Below are 21,495 nucleotides of genomic sequence, written 5' to 3'. Positions count from 1 at the left end.
TACCATTATTAGAGTGTTATTATTAGATTTATAGACTGCTTCTCTCATTTTGATTAATGTGTTTGATTTGATATTCTCAGCAAAAGGCAGACTAGCTAAAGCATCTGAAGAGAAAACAGACATTCCTTGTGACAGACTGAAATTATTTCTCCATAACTCTCACTTCATTTACATGACACAGATTTTAGAACTTTAAACAGGATTACGTACACTCTACAGTTGTAATTTGGCATAGAACAATGATGGAAAATGTTGGTTCAGTGAATCACGGAAACACTAATACCACACCTAGTAGAAAGCTAGAAGCATTTACATTTGAGTAACATTCAAGTCCAGTTGCAGCTTAAAGAATAAGATTTTTGGGTATGAACTTTCAAGAATCAAAGCTGACTTTATCAGATATGTGTCTGACAAAGCGATGCCCTAAAACTTTGTTGGTCTTTAAGGTGGTACTGGATACAAGTCTTGCTTTTCTACTGCAGACCAATATGGCTCCCCACCTGAAATTTACTTCTGAGCAAACAGTGCAGACAGATCAGAAAAAAAATATCCCATCACCTATGTAGATTATGATGGCACTGAGTTCCAATACTAAGAGTCCATCTAGTTTGTGATGGCTTGGCTTCTTTTATACATGGCACATGCAACATTCCTCTTTCTCCAGTCTGGACTGTCCATCAATTATGATTATTTTAAAAGACAAAATCTTACCACACTGATGGCAGCAAGGGGCAAATAGCATCTGAAAGTCATGTTCACAGTACTTCCTTCCTTCAAACTGAAAGCAGAGATATATAAAAAGCTATTAGATCAGGCTTTCTCAACCAGGAGTTTCTTAGTGGCCCTGGAAGGATTTCGCGAATGGGTAAGAGTTAATTTTTAATATATTAAAAAAATTACTGGGTGATATGACCATAGATGGTCATGTTAAGCCACCCAACCGCCCCCAAAATGGTCAATAATTGGCTTGGAAGGGGTAGAAATGGGAGTATACACAGGTGGAAGTATACAGGTTGGAGTATACACAGCTATGCTTCCAAAGCATATTCTGAACGATCACACCGCTTCTGTGGTTTCTCAAAGCCTGAAGAATGTTTGAGGGGTTTCTCGATGGTATAAAAAAAGGCTGTATTAGAGGAATATGGAAAATATGGTCCTTTGTGGTTCATATATCTAATGGACATGCTGTTCTGCTTCTAGTGTTCTAGTGTTCTGTTTCTAGTGTTCTAGTGTTCTAGAGAGAGCCAGTTTGGTGTAGTGGTTAGGAGTGCGGACTTCTAATCTGGCATGCCGGGTTCGATTCCCCACTCCCCCACATGCAGCCAGCTGGGTGACCTTGGGCTAGCCACGGCACTGATAAAACTGTTCTGACCAAGCAGTGATATCAGCGCTCTCTCAGCCTCACCTACCCCACAGGGTGTCTGTTGTGGGGAGAGGAATGGGAAGGTGACTGTAAGCCGCTTTGAGCCTCCTTCGGGTAGGGAAAAGCGGCATATAAGAACCAACCCTTCTTCTTCTTCTTCTTCTTCCTAGCAGCTGGTCTGATTATAGTAGAAGATTAAGGAATTGAAATTCTGTCTATTACCTGCATGCAAACCACATTCAACACATATGCTATAAACACCAGCCAGGAAAAGTGTGTTCATTTTCCATATGAGTGTTTATATTATCATCATGATGGGATTGTAAGGACTTGGCCAGAGATCCACAGGCATTGGACCAAAATAATGAACATCTGATGTTCAGAAAGGAAGCATTTTTCACTAACTCATCTCTCTCAGTACTTTCTGGAAGCATGTTCCAGCTTATTAGAGGAAACACATGTACAGAGGAAAAGCTTGAGCCAGAAATCTATATAATTTGGCATATAAGGAAGCCATTTTCCATGGACTGTAATCTTCCACTTCAGAGTTTTACCAATGCTGATGTCAAGTTTCTAATGTGAAAACATTCTTTAGGACAGCCAGTAGCCCCATCTTATGCACACTTCTATTGGAGGAAAATCACACCATTTCATGGATCAAGGTCTTACATTCCAAGACATTTTGGTTAAAAATAAATAAAAGCAATCCAGAGAATCACTGATTAGAGATCTTTATTGATTCTTAAACAATACTTTACTAAACAGAACATAAATCTGGTTAGTTACCAAGAACTAATACTTTATATGAAAAACGTATCTAAAATTCCTCTTTATCAGTGCTAAATGGAAATTTGTATATATAAACACTATTAAAAATTGGGAGTTGGTTGTATTCTCTCTAATACAACACACTATACAGAGAAAGGACCAGCAGAAACAATGATCTGTTTAATTAACTTTGGAATAATGTACTGAATAAGGTTTTATATCGTGTTCAGTACAGTATGATAAGCAATATAATTAGTTGTGTGTTGTGCCCTGGCTTTATGAGAAAGTTTGATGAATCAGATTCTCAGTCTTCTCTCTTAAATGCATCATGCAGGAGTTTTCTCAGTCATCATTAGCCTCAGGTAAGTCAGCCTGAATACAATGTCCAAATTGTGTGGGTAAATCATCCTTAGTCACAAGTAACTTTTTCTTAGGTGTGCTCTACCTTCTTAGTGGAGACCAACACAACCTAGGCTAGTGCTGGAGGCAGCTGATATCAGTATGACTCTAAGCTGGGTGTTTCGAAGACTTTCTCGGTAGCACTGACTGTTCCCCTTGCCTCATGGAGGAGGGTTACACGCATCATTTTGATCTCCTCTGTCCTGCATTAATTTCCTGCTGCTCCTTTTATACTCTGGAGAATTGGGAGGGGGGGGGAGAACAGCTCACTCTATTCACACACAAAATGAAAAGGTACTGTCAGCATTTTGTTGGACTGGGTGCCAGAAAAATATGGACCATTGGTTTCTAATATTTGTGACCAATGCTACTATAAAAGTGCAAAAGATGCCATTGTTCTATTAAAAAAAATCCTCAGGCCTTCTTTGTTCTTTGTTCTCCCCACAACTGGAATTTTGTATTAGTGCATGCTGGAGACTGTTCCAGGAAATCAAAGGAATTTTTTTTTGTGGTATTTCATCACATCACATTTATTAATGTTTTTTTTTCTGGAGCCACAAAGTACTAGGAAGTAGCATTGCAGTGTTTGTCAAAACTGACTCTGAAAGCTCTGCCTCAGTCATCTTCGGCTGTTACATGTTGGAATACTTGTTGTCAAATTGGTTTTGCTGCAATTACCACAACTTATTAAAGAATTAGTGTTACTTTCTCATGGTACACACCTTGAATTCTACACAAATACATACAAGCAGAAAATATACTTAGCCATCTTTGTACCCAATTGTACTCTCAAAGTAATAAGCACTAGGTAAAGGTATCCCCTGTGCAAACACCGGGTCATGTCTGACCCTTGGGGTGACGCCCTCCAGCGTTTTCATGGAAGACTCAATTCAGGGTGGTTTGCCAGTGCCTTCCCCAGTCATTACCGTTTACCCCCCAGCAAGCTGGGTACTCATTTTGCCGACCTCGGAAGGATGGAAGGCTGAGTCAACCTTGAGCCGGCTGCTGGGATTGAACTCCCAGCCTCATGGGCAGAGCTTCAGACTGCATGTCTGCTGCCTTACCTCTCTGGGCCACAAGAGGCTCTAATAAGGACTAAAAACAGATAAACTGTTTAAAAAATATAGGGGTTGAGGGAGACTCTAGCCATTAGGCGATATTCAGTCCCTCCTGTTGCTATCAGGATATTGCCATCCCAAACCTGCCAACTGGTTCCTCTAGAGCAGCGGTTCCCAACCCCCGGTCCGGTGACTGGGACCAGTCCATGGATTAGTCGGTACCGGGCCGCGGCTCCTCCTCGTCCTCCCACCCAGCTGCTGCCTTGGGAGCTGCCCTGCCACTCTGCCACCAGCTCACCTTTGGTGCTCTCCAACGGCCACCATGGCTGGGGCTCCCCCTCGGTGTGGCACTGTGTAGCTCCTGCTGGCAGCGTCCTCCAGCGGGTGTCGGGAAGTCAGGGGCGCCGGCGGGAAAGCAAGTGGAGCAGGGGCTCAGGCGGTGGCAACATTCATCAGCAAAAGACTACCCGCCCTGGCCGCATTGACCGATCCCCGGTAATAAAAAGGTTGGGGACCACTGCTCTAGAGTGTCTGAAACCTCCTCTGCTGGATACCTCCTTCCTGCACTCTCAGGTAGGGGCTTCTCTCCAGTACTGCTTCAGCATCCCGGACATCCAGCCATGGTGCAGCATCTGAGACTGTGCCAAGCTCCATGCGGCTCAGCTTGATCAGAGGTGATTCCTCCATTACACCCCCCCCCATAGTCCATGGGAAGCTTACATGTTTTGCAGAGAGTTTTTATGTTGGTGGCACACCCACTCCCTTTTCAAAGTGTTCTGCAGCAGTTGAGTCCTCAGCCAAGGACTCCAGAGGTCGACGTTGGAGCCGACCACGTTGATGGTGTTTCCCCTTGGTGAGCTGATATGGGAGTCACTTTCTGGGTCATGAGGGGAGTGGAGGAGCCCATTCTCCCAGTCAATAGTCCCTGGAGGGACCCAAGTCCTGGGAGGCCTAAACACTTTTGCTTAAAGAATCAATTCACATATTTCTCAATATAAAAAATAAGTGTTCATGTTTTAGCTATGGCTCTTTAATCCTGTGTTGAGTGCTAAAATTCAGCTCCCTCCTCTCTACTGAATGGTTCCAAATCTTCAGTTTGTTGGGATTGTTCAGATTCTTAAGCATTTTGAAATGAGAAGGCTTGGTCTCCTCACTTTCATTAATGAGAATGAAGACACTTTTCTGCAAACCCTCAGACCAAAGCTCCTTCAGAACCATATTTGTATTGCCATTATTATTATTATTATTATTATTATTATTATTATTATTATTATTATTATTATTATTATTATTATTATTATTATTATTATTAATAATAATAATAATAATAATAATAATTTTATTTTTATACCACCGCTCCCATAATTGGGAGTAGCGGTTAACAAAATCAAAATATCCATACAATTTAAAATCCCCATAAAACAATTAAAACAGTATATAACATATGGGAAATGGTGGCAACCTAATATAACCATCCCCCCTATTCTGGGCATCAGTCAGTGAAAATGAAATAGTAACTGAAAGCATAACATAAGATGGAATAAAACTGGCTAGAAGATGAAATTAGGCCCTAGTCTAGCACTGCAGTTCAATAGGCCCTTAGGAAGGGGGGCCCTCACTGAAAACCTTGGGGCTACCAATGATCCCAGTTTTATTGAACTGCTTCAAATAAAATCATGCAAGGTATCTTCTCTCTGGTTTTCTACAAACTAATCCAAGTAACTAAGAAAAGAAAATTTAATATGATCTCTTTAGCAGAATAAGCAAACTGAAATGGAAAAGGGGTTGGTTGCTGAAAGAAAGGTAGAGTCAAAGGGGAAAGGACAAATGGAAGGAGTGCGATTAAAGGCAAAAGGGGGAAAGGGGACTAGTTATACTCCGTTGCTCAGGGCCAACACTGAGAAGTAGCCCTGGAGTCAAGTACCACACCATGGTCAACTGCTCCTCAAAGGGAAGTGATGGATTCAGGCTATAACCTGAAGCTTTGGGCTGATACTGCTCCTCAACTGCTCCTCAAAAGGGAAGTGATGGATTCAGGCTATAATCTGAAGCTTTGGGCTGATAAGCTTTGGGCTGATCCTGCGTTGAGCAGGGGGTTGGACTAGATGGCCTGTATGGCCCCTTCAAACTCTATGATTCTATGATTCTATAACCGCAAATATGGAAACCAGCTCTTAAAAGTGATGTAATGAACTAGCAGAAAGCCAGCACAGAAATCAAAGGGACTGACCTCATAAAAGAGTCCTTCAGGGAATTGCTGGAAGCACTGGGCACACACAAAACACTGTTCATGATACAGCTCCCCATTGCTGTTCACAATCTTCTCCGCAGGTGCAAAGCCTCCTCGACAGCGCTCGCACATGGCATTTGCAAGCGCGTTTGCCATGTTGCTGTAAGGAAATAAGGAAAAGATCAATGCAAGAGAACATGCTCTCTATAATACTTACTTCATATGTTAACATTGTTATATGGTTACAACTATTAGTTATAATTATTGTAAGGTTATTCACATGTTATAGACGGTTTCATGTATTGTTCTTTGTTCTTATGTAAACCGCCCTGAGTCCCCGGGGAGGGCAGAATATAAATATAAATATAAATATAAATATAAATATAAATATAAATATAAATATAAATATAAATATAAATATAAATATAAATATAAATATAAATATAAATATAAATATAAATATAAATATAAATATAAATATAAATATAAATATAAACATAAACATAAACATAAACACCATAAACATAAACATAAACACCATAAACATAAACATAAACATAATAAAACATTAGCAAGACTTAGATTTGCCAGATATTGGAAAGAAGTCTCCAAACCTAATTACTTGGATTAATAATATCAATGAGCCTTACTTATTAATCAAATTAACATATTTCCAGAATAATAAAAATATGGAAAAGCCAGAAGAACTATCAAACCAGAAAATCTCCAGAATGAGAAATCTATTTAATGAAGTTTCAGAATAAGTTAGTATAGAAGGAAAGAAGTCGTAAAGCCTGTTTAAACAGCAGGAGACAGTCGTCATAAAAAGTTGATCATTCCTATTGGAAAAGTTTGTTTTTTAAAAATCTGATAAATGTATATTTTGTTGGAGCTGGGATTTTGTGCATGATTTACAAAATTTTAAAGACATTTTCCTTAGATTGTATTGGTTATGCCTCTGCTTTTTGAATATGTATGCATGTATGAATTTTCATAGGTATGTTTTCATTTTTAATAAGTTGTTCCAATTTGAAGGCAACAATTCAAGGAAATATACAAGACTTTTGCAATGAGATGCAACAATTCACGGGCAAGAACAAACAGAATGAGATTTCTAAAAGTTCCAAACAATGTATATTTGCCTAGTCTTAAATCTTACTGATAGCAATGAATCCTATTGCCACACAGTTTGCTTAGGAATGGTACAAACATCATTATCAAAAATGTGATATAACTGAGAATCTACAAAGAATGATGAGTGGGGGAGAAAGGGACAAAGAATCCTTTCTCCCCTTCCTTTCCTCGGATCATAAAAAGAAGAGATCAGGTCAAAAGAAAGCTTCCTATGAGCACATCTTCCTCCCAAAGGCATTCCAGAAGCAGAGAAGGGCAGTGTCCTTATCTCCAAATAGATGACCTTGACCAAAAGGTGCACTTCTTCTGAATCATCTTCTCAACAAACACTTCCGCAGTGGGAGGCGGAGAGTGATGAGTCCCCTTTCTGTCCCCAAAGTGGCCATGGTGAGAACAGCTGTAGGTCCAGCTGCTCTCCTGTCCTGAACAGGTTGCTTCCTACATGGAGATTATCTCGGAGCCAATTCACATTATCTTCTGTCACACAGAATTTTTTGCTAAGGAACCCTAGGCCGTGTCATATGCACATTTGATTACCCAATTCATTTATCCTACATGTACGCAGAGGATGCAGAAGCAAGCTGGAAACACCCATGCCCCTTTCATAACTTTTTTCTACCATTTTTTTTCTATCAGTCCTTCCTCCAAGAAACTCAGGGTCACATATATGATTTTCCTCTACTCATGTTTCTTCCTCACAACAGTATTGTCAAGGAAGTTAGGGCGAGAGAGAGAGAGAGAGAGAGAGAGACTGACTGGCCCCATGCCACATGACCATCCGTTTTTCTTCTGGTGGATGGTCTGTATATTTTGGCTGGTTGCCTGTGGTTCTATTTGTATAAATAGGGTAGGCACAATCAGGGTCTTCTCTGCAACACTGTATACAAAGTCCACATACCAAAGAGCTACCTGAAGGCCATACAAGCATGCTGTTCTGAAGCAATTAGCCTTCTAGAAAGATGGCCATATGAGCAACTACACAAGATGTGGAAACTTCTGTTCCACCAGTTTCCATGAGACACGGGACAAAAAGAGCAAACTTGACAACTAAGTTGACTCTTCTGCACAGTCTGGGTCTTGTCATGGTGATAATAATCTACACTAATTGCTGCACTTCCTGGAAAAAGGTAGCATACAATATTCTGCAATGGGATACACACACTATGGTGACTGCAGTCTTAGTGATTTAAATACTTGCATTTAGCAACACCGCTGAATATGACTGCAGAGACAACATCTGCTCATCTCCAGCCACTGGCAGGCCTCCCTGAACTTTTAAGGTCACATCCCTACCAGGGCAATCTTAAGCAGAATCCACCCTTCTAAGGCCATTTACTTCGGTGGATTTGGAAGGAGATGTATTTGCTTAGAATTGCACTGTAGAAATTTCAAGACATGCATCATCACAGCAGTAGGCATCCAGTGCGCAGAGTCCTTATCTGCCGCAACAGAAACTCTTAAAAGGTCAACTTTTAGATGGCATGTCCCGAATCTAAACTGTGTCAGGGATGCAATCCTAGGCACACTTATAATTTAAAATGTCCTATTTAAAAGAACAGGACTTGTTTCTGAGTCAGTATGACCATGGTTGGGCTTCGTCTGACAGCACTTATCTTCACATTTCAGCAGAAAAAAATTAAGATCGCTTGCAAGAAGTTTACACTGGTGAGCGCAGAAAATTAAGCTGTCTTAAACACTGCCAAGCAATACATTTTTCCAAGTGTCAGTGTGAAGTAGAGGTGTTGCCAGTTTCTACACATGGCCAGTTTATAAGTGCTCCAAGCTCACCCAGTAGGGATCTTATTCTGTTCAAGAATCAGACTGTACATTTCAACACAGACTGTATATTTCAACACAGCCGAAATTAAAATATGATTTAACTCCACCAAATCATTTTAATATACAGATCACAATACAATATAGCTCCTAGCAATCCAAAATCATATTATGAGACTACAAAGCTACCAAACTGATAAACACACTCTGACCAGGTGAACTTACAATCTTGCATAAAAATCACATATCTCTTTGTAAACTTTTACGTCACTGTGCCTACGTTGCAGTTTTGACACTGCTCTCTCCCCTTCATTTCCGTGGTCATTGTGCACAGTCTGAGGAGCCTGCGAGATTTCTTCATTCTCTGGAATGACATAGGCGCGCCCTCGGCTTTGGAATTCCATGCTTCACTTGATACTCCCTAAAAACAGACGCCCGCAAGAACCTCCGAGGAAAGACGCAGAAGGGAATACAGGGGGGGAAACAATCCACAGGACTCTGCTGCGTGCCGTATGCCGAACTTCAAGTTCAGTCACAGAGCCGTTTGAATGTCACTGTGAGGCTGGAAGAGATCCACTGGAAGTGGAGAAACACATTCCAGAGCTAGGTGGCATCGCCAATCCCAGTGGAGCATGTGATCTCCAATATCCACTGCTGCCAGTCAAGAGTTCCACTGAGGCAACGGACATGTCAAACAGGGCACGGTAACCGTCAGCAGCATTTCCATGTGGAAAAATTTACTCCCTTGTTATTGTACCATCAACGTTAACGCCTTTGCAAAGATAACAGGGAAATACCCACAGTAATCAAGAACAGGCTGTTACAGAATAATGTAAAAACGACTCTCTATAAATAATTATGGGCTGGAGTTCTACCAGCTTTCCCCTTGCAGTATTCAGTCATAACCCATCTTCCTCCCAACGTTCTCTTTCGGCCCCTGAAAAGGCTGCATGGGTACTGGGGGGACAAAAGAGCCACATAAGATGGGGCAGGGCAGTGAAGAGGGGAACTGTGTGATATCCCCTCCCTCCCGTGCCAGCATAAAGCTGGTAGGATCCAACCTGACATGTTTCCCAGATGGCTTTCCAGATCATACATTTAGACTGTGCCAATGAATGTTAGTTGTCCTGTTGACTCAAGAGGATATACCTCCGTCGCTGATTAGATTGCATCGTATTCTGCGTCATTAGTCCAGCAGCCATATCCTTAGGAATGTTAGAGATCAACTCTAAACAGGTCTCCTTAGATTCCTATCCATTCAAAGGGGCTTACTTCCAGAAGACTGAAGCCAAACAGTGCTGTTCCAAGCAGAATTACAGCCATCTAAATCTACTGAAAGAGCCTCTTGTGGCGCAGAGTGGTAAGGCAGCCGTCTGAAAACTTTGCTCATGAGGCTGGGAGTTCAATCCCAGCAGCCGGCTCAAGGTTGACTCAGCCTTCCATCCTTCCGAGGTCGGTAAAATGAGTACCCAGCTTGCTGGGGGGTAAAACGGTAATGACTGGGGAAGGCACTGGTAAACCACCCCGTATTGAGTCTGCCAAGAAAACGCTAGAGGGCGTCACCCCAAGGGTCAGACATGACTCGGTGCTTGCACAGGGGATACCTTTACCTTTACCTTTAAATCTACTGAAGTCAAAAGGGCTTAGAAAGGTGTAACTCTGCTGAGAATTCCACTATATTTAAAGTAAAGTCAATCCTTCGCTGGATGCTTTTTCAGGTATAGAGATGAAGCATGGGTTTTTTATGATGATGAGAGTACTATTGCTTATAGCTCTCTTCCTCACTATTAACGCAATTTCAGCCTTTCATATCTTATTGACACTGATAGTGCTATTCAAACACCAGAAATCCCTATAACTAGTCAGCATGGTGTAGTGGTTAACAGTGGCAGACTTTAATCTGGAGAAAGATGGTTCAGTTCCCTACTGCTCCACATGAAGCCCCCGGGTGACTTTGGGCTAGTGACAGTTCTCTCAGCCCTACCTACTTCACGGGAAGAAGAAGGGAACGTGATTGTAAGCTGCTATAATATGTTGTGATACATAAAGGACCATACTGACGTAGAATGGGATGCATACGTAGCAAATGTAACAACATTTAAAACAACCTGGATCTCCACACAAGTTAAAACATGCATATAATGGTCTGTGTGAACAGAAGCTCACCCATCGACTGTTTCTGACTGCTATCTTGCCGATGGTAACAATTATCGGAATCCACAGTCTATATTTATATACTTCTTTTGAACAATTATGTACTGTCTTAACCCCAGCTGAGCTGAGTTTTCTCTCCCCCCCCCCACCGCGAATGCCCAGTGAATGATGGGAAGGTCCTGATGTTGCAGCATTGCTAATGCAGGATGTATATCTGATCAGGAATAGGGATAGCATCATGCCTGTGCCAGATGCACTTCTGATCCCAGGGCCAGAGGGCACTCCAAAGGTCTCAGGTGACCCAGGTATGTTTCCCGGGCCAAATATTCTCCTGGAGACAACAGGAGACTTGGGCATCGATCCCCTATGTGCTGGTTTATATCAAGCCCTGAGACAAGACTCTTTCTAGCCTCGGGGACTCGCCAGAGTGGCAGCGACGATGCCACCAGGCCAAGACCCCCAGGAGCCCAAGATACTCGGCAGAGCAGCCCTGACAGGAGCGTCAGTCCACCTTGACAGTTGTCAGAAGATCAGCATGTCTATCAGCTCGCTGTCAAGTTAGAAGGGGTCCAGCTGCAACTCTGACCTCTGAGGAGGACTAGTTCCAGCTGCAAGCCCTCTGGCTGAGAGCAGCTCCACCTTGCTCTAGTCTATTTTAGGAGGACCTTGAGGCAAGGTCCTCCATGGATGCAACATGTGCATTTACCTGCCCGTCTCTCCAGACGATTTCATGTTCCAGTTTGCTGCAGCAAAACTCTGTCTTACTAACTCCTAGTTTCCTGACTTTGGTCTGACTTCTGACAGCTCTCTTGATTCCAGATCCTTGGCTTCAGCTTCTGACTACGCTCCTGGCTCCTGACACTTGGCTTTGGCTTCTGACTACGCTCCTGGCTACAGACACTTGGCTCAGTTTCCGACTAAGTTCCCAGCTCCTGACCTCAGTTCAGCTTTGGACTCTTTCTCTGGCTTTCAATCCAGACTTGCCTTGACTCTGCTCCCTGCCCTGCCTACTGTGTGAACTGTTGCCCTTGGTTCCTGACCTCCCAGACTGGACTCTGGTCTCTGGCCTGCCTTCCAACTCAGCACAAATACCTGGCCGAGTAGGTGTGACCCATCAGGGCAGCACAAATGGGAGATCACAACAAGTCTCACGTAAGTGAGGGACATAGTGTAGTGGATTGGTTAGACCAGGCTTTCTCAACCAGGGTTTCATGAAACCTTGGGGTGTCTTGACGGTCCTGGAAGAGTTTCCCAAATGGGTGGTAGTTAATTAATTTTTAATATATTTTTAAAAGTTTCTTAAACATGTATCAGGTGATATAACCATATTAGGTCATGCCAACCTATGCCCCCTCCAAATGGCCAATGATGGGCCTGGAGAGGGTGGGAAGGGGAGGACCCCTGGGTGGGCGTGCACACAGCTATGCTATCCAACCATATTTTGGGAGAGTATGCCGGTTCTGGGGTTTCTCAAAGCCTGAAGCATGTTTCAAGGGGTTCTCAACAGTAAAAAAACGTTAAGGTGGGTTAGACTGTCACCTTGGAATCCGCGGTTCAAATCTCCAGGGTGTCATTGAAGCTGGCAGAATGACTTTCAGCCTAGACTACCTCAGAGGGTTATTGAGGGGATAAAATGAAGGAAAGGAGAATGATGTAAAATGCTTAGCGTCTCCATATGGGAGAAAGGTGAGCATAAGTGAAATAAATACAATAATGTTTTTTAAAATATATATATCTTTTCCCCTTGTGCAGTAATTTCCATGCTGGTCGTTTGGAAGGAAACAGTTCATTCTCTTTTAAGTGTAGGTATGGGGAAAGAATTTAAAAAAGAAATCTGAATAAGTCCCCCTGATGTAGCACACAAAATGCATAGGGGTTATACAATAATTAAAGATTTGTTTTCCCTCTTTTGTTTCTTCTCTTCTTTTCTCTTTGAAAGAAGCCACTTAATTGCTACAATTGACTAGGTAAGTGACTTTTATAAGCCTGCCACATGGCACAAATCCTCCACTGCTGGCATGGGTTTCTGAAATCAATCCTGTGCATCCAAGCACGGATTACTTCAGATTATTTTTTGAACATGTAGTCATGAGACTGTGTGGTATAGTGGATGAAAGATGAGTTCGAATGGAAGAGACCACTTATGTCCACAAGGGTTTGTGGGAAGATACTCCCATGTCTACTGCTCTGAGGTCTTTAGATAATGAAAGAAAGAGACAGAGCCACTGATGAACCAGAGCCTTGATCTAAAGCACCATCTACACTCCTATTCTGCTGTCCTGAATACTTCAATACTTGAAGTTGACATTGTAACTTGCAATATTTTGCTGAAGAATACAGGAATCTGCAATGAAATGCACATTATACCAAGCAAGATCCAGAACATCAGTTTCTGGGACTATGTGCATAAGAATTGCAAAAATTAGTTTCAGTGCACTAGGCTGGACTTATGTTGTAGTAAAACTGAGTTACACTGTTAAAAAGTATTTTCCACTGTAACGAGCAACTTTACTACCCTTAAGCAGCCTTCCCACAAGGAGACACACATTGCAAGTGTAACAATACATTTAAAGGCAAAATTGCATAAAAATGTGACCCTGATTCAGCTGACTGAATCAATTAACACTCCCATTTTTATCGCATGAATACAATGACTTGAACAGTTCATCTCACAGCTATAATTAATACCCCGACCAGACCAAACGTCCAGCTTGCCATGAAAGAGTTCTCGTGTGTCCATGAAGTTCCTTATACGGCTGGGAGGACCGTCAACACCAGACTTTCTGGCTCGAAACTGCATTCTTATTATAGTAACGTCTCCATCACAGATACCACACTGAAGCCTGACCTTCAGTTAAGGTGGTGGAGCCAGGGTTGATTTCTTTGCTAAGCAATATGTCAGTCCCTTTGAGATCCCTTCCGAAGTAAACAGAGATGGTCACATTTGGACTGAGAGGATTAGAGAATTTATTTTAATTGAGTACATTGCTGTTTACATTGTGAGAAGGATCAGAGAACTGTTTCCATTCTACTGTAGATTTAGCTTTCCTTTATTAAAAACAAACAACACACATTTCACCCCCTGTTAGTGACATTACAATGCCAAGTTTTCAACTGCTTCCATTAAAATGTAGTTTCAATAAAGAAAAGGTTATCTCCGCTATAATAACAACGTTGTCTGTTTCATTCAGTGGAAGATATACCGAGGTGTTGCTTATTGACAGTTCTCTGAATTTTCCACTATGCATCAAAAACTTCTTAAAAATCTTGTTTATGATTAACATGGAGAGAGACTGCACGCTAAGTGCCAAACTAGTGCACTTGTCCCATGTGACTAAGTATCTGTTCCACTTAATATTTCTGGTAAGAGCTTGGAGGAGGAGCTGGTTTTATGGCTTAAGTGCCACTCAGTGCTTAACACCCACTCAGGGCAGCTGTCCCACCTCTGAGTGACTCCTCCTCCAACTGGCTTGCCTGTTTGTCCAGTGGCCAGCCAATTGCCTTCCATCCTGCACCCCTGACTGCCCCCTCCTCCTTTCACTTCCCTGCGAGGCTCAGGAGCTACAGATCCCTGCCGAATGAGAGCTGCCCCTGCCTGTGAGTTCTCTGCCTGGGGTCTCCAGCCAGCAGCCTTTCCAGATCCTGGGAGGATGGAGAGGCCATCCGGAGAATTCTTCCACCAACACCCCCAATCTAACAACCATTGTATTCCTGAATGCAACGGGCTTTGCCCCTAGTATACAAATAATGTATGTGCCTTTTCCTACACAGAAGTTCTAAACGGTGGATGGTACAACCAAACCTTTAGTTATTGGATGTTACAGATGGCTTCTGTACAAAAAAACAAAAATGCTGTCTAAAATTCTGTTCCTGTGACCTGCCTGAAATACATGGTAACTGAAGAAGTAAATAATTTTGAGTAGCTTTGTGCAGATTCTAATCAAACCTCGAGCTCGTTGACATATTCCAAAAACTCACATGACAGAATTCTCACTAGACTAGAATTCAGCATGAAGACTGCATTTATGACTGTTTCACCACATCAGAAAACCCACAACCTCACATCAAAATGCCCTGCAAGTAGAAAATAAGCAGATACTATATAAGCACACTTCCTGATACGCAAGCTTTTTATATGCAAGGGCTTAAAAAATGTAAAGGTTCTAATAAGTTGGGGGTTCGGTAGGCACAGACTAGATATTCTCGGTAATCAACAGCTCTTTATTCAGACAAACTCTAATGCCAAACACCAAACAGAGAAACCAGGCACACATATGAACATATATACACTTCAGGCAGCCTGCTAAGAGTTCTGATAGGCCCCTAAATGGAGGAGCCTGACTGGCCCTTAACAGGGCCCCTGGATTGGTCCATTAATAGAGTCTTAGTCAGTTAGAGATTGATTGGCCCTCAAGCCATTATTTGCATATTGGCATGCTGTGCAGAATGTCTACATACATAGCAGGTTCATTAAAAATGTAGCTCCACCCCTTCCCGGGTACTTTCTTGCACTGGTCTATTCAACAGGAATTGTCTGAACATATTGCTCATGAGAGAGGCTGCAACAAGTGAAACCAGACTGCCTTGACCAGAAGTGACCTCTACACTATGAGCTCAACTTGCATTTCAATCCCCTGGTCTGCTGGCAAAGAAAAGGTGCAGTAAAATGAAGACTGAATTGCAAGTTTTGCTCCAGATAAAAGAACTGTATAATCATTTTACTCCAAGCACAACCTGGCCCAAATATATCCCAGCTGACATTCTAACCACACCCATCTGCTTGTGAGAGACAACTGTAAATCTTTAGGAATACCCCAGCACTTTTATCTCCTTATCATTAATAACAGTCAACAATGCTGAGCACTGATATACCACGTTCAGCATTCAAAGTGCTTCACCAATATTGTCTTTTTATAATCTTTAAAATAATCCCATAAAGCTACTTTGGGTCCCCTGGGAAAGAAAAACAGGGATATAAATGCCCCCCCCAACAATAATGTTTTCGTTGTTACCATCAAATCACAACTGACTCATGGGCAACCCTTGATGGGGTTTTCAAGGCAAGAGTTGAACAGAGTTGGTTCACCTTTGCCTATCCCCACATCCAACCATGGTTATCCTTGTTGGTCTCCCATCCATGGCTGACTCTGCTTAGCTTCTGAGATCTGACGATATCAGGCTGGCCTGGGCTATCCAGGTCAAGGCAAAGAACAAATTATTTAGTGTTTAGATTCTAAGATAAAAAGTGTTACAAGTTATAACACTTGGGAGCAAACTCCACTGAAAGACCTGAGAAGGATTCTGGGTAGTCTTGTACATACTCAGAGTTGTAAAGGAAGTATGCCAAGCAAAGAATTCTGTTGTGTATTATTATTTTGTCTTCCAAGTCCTAGGCACAGATTCAAGGCCTAAGATTCCGTCAGCATTCTTGCAGTTCATGTCGACATTCGTTCAGCAACAGAGTTCAGACATCCTCTTTTCCTACTGCTCCATGCACACTTAACCAAGATTAACACAAGGTGAGCAAAGATCTCATTGTAAAACAGACCAAGGGTTTGCATTGTGCTTTAAAAACCCTGTTGGTTCTTCAAAAGGAAACACCCACAGAAGTACCCCACTGAACAGGTCTAAACAAAGAGAAGTCAACAGCAGGAAAATTTGCCAGCCAAGAGAACCGTATGTCAACAGACTACCTGAGATTATTGGATGTCTGATAACAGATTTTAGAAGCTGCTGCGGGAATTAAGAGGGCTTACTAAACAAACTCTTTCAAGGACAGTAGGGTCACTGAGAAGAATAAAACTCATAGTATTAATGCCTTGATACACACCAGAAAGTTTCTCTCTTGTCTTAATTCCTTTTGACACATCATGCTGGTGACCTTTAAAAAAAATCTCTATATAATCAGCTCTGCTATGATACAATGAAACAGCTACAACAACATTCTTAGGGAATATATTTTAAAATATCCCCTTTCAAAGTCTCTTTTTCCCAGATGTCATAAACTGCTGGTGAACTGATGGGCCATGATCCACAAATGGGTCAGGCCCTAGTCTAAGGTCTTCCTGGGGATACGGAACAATTGATTAAAGTGGGGGGAGGGGAGAGCTTTTCACTGTGCATAGGTATAAGGCTCAGGGAACCATAGCAAGTGCACCATTTCTCACCCCGCATACTAAAAGAACTGCCCACAATTTCTCTCTGGGTCCAATTATTGTCCTGTCCTCCCATGCAGATGAAGAAGAAGAGTTGGTTCTTATATGCTGCTTTTCTCAACCAGAAGGCGTCTCAAAGCAGCAAAATCCTGTTGTCCTACGAGGGAAGGGAGGAGAAAGAAATGGGTTACATGATGTAGATTAAGCAGGCCTTGGCCTTGAAAAGGGTGAAGAATATTAGCCTAAGTCATGAGTTCTCCCTGCAACTGGCACCACCACCAAACTACTTCCCTAGCGACTTTTGTCACCAAATCTCTGATTCATTGATTCCTCTATGGCCTAGCATGGGAAGCATAGTTTACATGGGGAGGGGGGAGTCCTCTTTAAAAAAGCAAGATGAAGAACATGCCAATCAGGCATCATAAAGTGATCAGATCCCCTGGCCGCCTGCAAGAGATTCCTTGGCCACACAGTTCTGGAACTATCATCGCATGAATGAATGAATTGGTATGCTCCACCAGGTGGGCTCAAATCCCCATTGCAGGTTTGGAGCCACCTCTAACCACACAGGGTGGGGTTCCGTCACGCTTTGCAGCTGTGGAGTGACTGGCTGGTTCTAAGAAGCTCAACTGCACTCATTATTTAGGAAGGGAGGGGATTGTCAAGGTGAGGCAACCAACACTGGGAAAATTATTTACAGTACTGAGTACAACTCTTTGAGTTGCAGCTAACTAATTGTGATGGATATTATTCAAAAACAGAGTTGCTTCAAAAGAGGCAATACTGGAACATTCTAGCAGGTTTCCATATACTTTTTTCCAGCCTTGAACTCTGAAAGGTTCCTCGTGCCAAACCCAAGATAGACAGGTTGATACCCTCATCATCCTCCCTGTTCCACCAGGAAATGTTCTGGCTACATGTAACAAAGATAAGTAAGTTGCAATCATATGGTTCCTGCCTCACAATTTCTCTAATTCTCTGTCCACAAAAAGATGGATGGGTTTGCCCCCTGCTTACCTTTTGCATCAAGTATGGCCAAGCATAATATAACCCATAAGATCTGCTGGCACAGCAGACTATGCAATGATGCCTACCCCTTTCCAGAAATTGTGTACTCTAGGGCTAGTGAGTAAATCAAAAGGCATTTCTAAAGGATGATTAAGCAATGTGTGAGCAGAAAGTGTAAGGGTAAAAACAAGGGCAAGGAAGAAAAAAAAGGGGTGTGCCACTGACATTCAAACCCTTAAGCAATGGAAATATTCCATCTTCTGCACTGTCAGTCAGACAAAAAAAGGTGGGTAATAATCTCCAAGTGGCGTTTCCACCACAAGAAATGATAAAGGGAAGTGAAATCCACTGCACACACACACATCGGCACACATAAATGTGCACACCTCTGTCTAAAACGCTAGCGTCTTGATCTTGGCTGGGGCCTGCAGGCATTGCTATAATTTAAAGTAATAAAAGGGTGAAGCTACATGAAAACTGCCTTAACTTTGAACTCCAGGGCTAATGGCAACTTATACAGGAGCTTCAAAAGGGATCGTTCAATTTGCTGCACAGTGTAACTTAAAAAAAAAAAGAGCAGAACGCATTCATGTGATGCCATAAATGTACACACATGGAAATGCTGCTCAGATGAGAGTCAATAACAGATCAGAGAAACCTCACCAAAGAAATAATTCTTAGTTCTTCAAAAGGTTTGTGGACTTTTTTTTTGTTTTTGTTTTTAATCAAGCTTCAACATCTTCAAACTCTGTTGCTGGAAGACAAGCCCAAAGTAATTGCCAAGCCTATTCTAAAAAAAGAGGCGCAAGTACTCAGATGCAGCAAATTTGGGAGGGATGATCAGAAACCCAGCTAGTTTCACCTTGCCCTTTCTCCATTCCTCAGCTTAGACTGCAGAGACAAGGAAAAAAAGGAGCTTTTTTCCCCTTCCCCTCTGGCATCTTCACTGTGTAGCTATTTAATTAGGTGGTAGCTGTGGATCAGAACCAGACTCTCAATGGATCTCCCATCAGCTATGAGCAGGCCTCTGACCAAACAAGCAGGCTGCAAAGTTTAGTGTAAGCAGTCTGAGCTGGCCAATGCAATATACCACCTGAACAGAACCCTCATCAGCTCACATTCTGATCATGAGTGTTGAACAGGGTAAAGTCAATAGACGAAGAGTTCCTCTGAGAAATACACCTCTACAGGGACAACCTGAAGGCATGTCTAGTAGTACAGAGGGTGGAAGATCTGTAATTTAAATAACACTTATTTCAACACACATAATGATTTCCCAAACCTGACTCTTTTAGTTGCTTCACTTTGCCTCTCCAGTCCTGTATAGAGCTTGGGAGGGGGGGGGTTCCTATGTTTTTACTGGAGACTTTAAAAAATACCAGTGTGAGAAAGCTACCTTGCCTGCCAGTCATGGAATTCTGTAAGAAATCCAATGAGTGTAGACTAACCATGATGGAGCAGAGGTGTTCTCTCTTGCCCCAGAGGAATGGACCAGAACCAATGGGATGAAATTAATTCAAAAGAAATTCCGTCTAAACATCAGGAAGAAGTTCCTGACAGTCAGAGCGGTTTCTCAGTGGAACGGGCTTCCTCAGGGGGTGGTGGATTCTCCACCTATGGAAATTTTTAAACAGCGGCTAGAAAGCCATCAGACGGAGAGACTGATTCTGTGAAGGCTCAAGGGGGTGGCAGGTTTCAGTGGATGAGCGATAGGGATGTGAGTGTCCTGCACAGTGCAGGGGGTTGGGCTAGATGACCCATGAGGTCCCTTCCAACTCTTATTCTATGATTCTATGATTGGGACCTTGCTAAAATAGCCAAAAATCACTAAAACGGTTAAGAAAAATCTCTTCTGGACTCCAAATGAAGTGAAGTTTGTGGTGTTTGTAATTATTTTTCTTTGAAGCAAGGTGAAAAGAGCTTTGGGTTTTGTGAAGTATGAAAAACAGATCCATGTGATTAAAGATTACTTCCACAAGGTTACATGTCTGACTGAAAGCTGATAAACATTATTTTGGCTGTCTTAAAAAAAATAACTGTAACGTTCAGCATTTTGATCAGTACTGCCCCTTCCTCTCCTTGATTTTGCTTGCTTTTAAAATCAACAATAATCTTGAACTGAGAGATTTCTTGTAGAATGGTAGGCATTATTTTTGCACTATCAAGAATTGGGACCACATGAGAATTAAAGAATGTTACATTAGGATTCTTACCTGTTTGACATAAACATAAAATGGTTTCCATCACTGATGTCCTCTGTACTAACCAATAAAACAGATGTTACATTATTATTTGTAATTCTATATCTAAACTATCACAAGTCCCATTTTTATGGCCCTTATTATGGCCCTTCTGTGCCCTAATTTTTTTTATCAGTCCATAGCACCTCAGTCCTACAGACTTTTTAATTGTTGTGTTAAAGCTGTAAAAATAAAAACCATCTTAGAAGCAATCTACCACTCGCAGCATGATAAGAAAGTCTATCCTTCCACAGATTTCTCAACATTTTTTAAAAGTACGAAGCAAACCTGCTTAGGGATTGCTCTGATAATTTAGTATCCCTTTTCACCTGAGCAAGAAAAATGTGATTTTTCTCAGTAAGATATTTTGAAGAAAAGTTGTTTTTTATACCCCCTTTTCAGTTCTGAAAGATATCTCAAAGCAGCTTACAATCACCTTTCCTTCCTTTCCCTACAACAGACACTTTGTGAGGTAGGTGAGGCTGAGAGAGCTCTAAGAGAACTGTGACTGACCCCAAGTCACCTAGCAGGCTGCATATAGAGGCAAAGGGAATTAAACCCAATTAGAGTCTGCCACTCTTAACCACTACGCCATGCTGGCTATTAAATTATCTGAGCAATCCCCAACAGTTTTACTTAGAATCTAACTGAGGTCTATTCAGTGAGGCTTTCATTCAAGGAAGGATTCTTAGGATTGCATGGTATGTTGTTCAATCCCAAGATTTTTACTCATCGCATGAAGTTATTTTTAAAAAGAAGAACTCAACTTCTGCAAACTAACCTGCATCGTTTTTTTAGACCTGTTTTTATTACTCTTCCTTCATAAGGTCATATGAAGTGGTTCTTCTGCATTCTTTTGTCACAAAACATTTCAATTATTTTTTTAAAAACTCCTATTTAAAAAGCAAGATCTAACAAGTTTATACATCACCCTATTTTTTTTTAAAAGAAGAAAAATTCTACAGAGCATTACCAGAAATTCCAAAAGCCTACACAGGTCTGCTTGCTACTACAGAACTGTGCTGGTAGCTAAAACTGATTTTTAAGATATAGGAATGAAGTCTAAAGAACTCTGAACAAAAAGCAAGATTCAATTAAAATCAAAGTTACAAAAATGCCCCATTTTTGCTCCCGGTGCTATCACAGTGTTTAAGAGAACAATAACGCCGCAGGGAAATAGTCCAAAGTGGGGTGAGCTGCTGGATACACC

At 41.9% G+C, this 21,495-nt stretch overlaps 1 protein-coding gene across 9 annotated transcripts in view; it reads right to left on the bottom strand.

Moving 5' to 3' along the window:
- Window positions 1-21,495, bottom strand: part of LIMS1 (LIM zinc finger domain containing 1) — a 73,717-nt gene that overhangs the window by 15,578 nt on the left and 36,644 nt on the right. For 5 of the 9 annotated variants that reach the window (XM_077343622.1, XM_077343626.1, XM_077343620.1 and 2 more), the window contains exons 2-3: window positions 5,819-5,978; window positions 712-778 (exon numbers count right to left, since the gene is read on the bottom strand). In XM_077343622.1, the coding sequence (XP_077199737.1) occupies window positions 712-778; window positions 5,819-5,978 (227 nt within the window). Of the gene's footprint in view, window positions 1-711; window positions 779-5,818; window positions 5,979-8,953; window positions 9,309-17,049; window positions 17,195-21,495 lie in introns of those variants that run through there. The other 4 variants (XM_077343624.1, XM_077343625.1, XM_077343618.1 and 1 more) reach the window with 3 other exon arrangements.

The sequence above is a fragment of the Paroedura picta genome, chromosome 6, assembly GCF_049243985.1.
Source record: "Paroedura picta isolate Pp20150507F chromosome 6, Ppicta_v3.0, whole genome shotgun sequence".
Taxonomy (NCBI): Eukaryota; Metazoa; Chordata; class Lepidosauria; order Squamata; family Gekkonidae; genus Paroedura; species Paroedura picta.
Note: the sequence above shows the minus strand (reverse complement) of the source record. Positions and strands in the feature narration are given on the sequence as shown.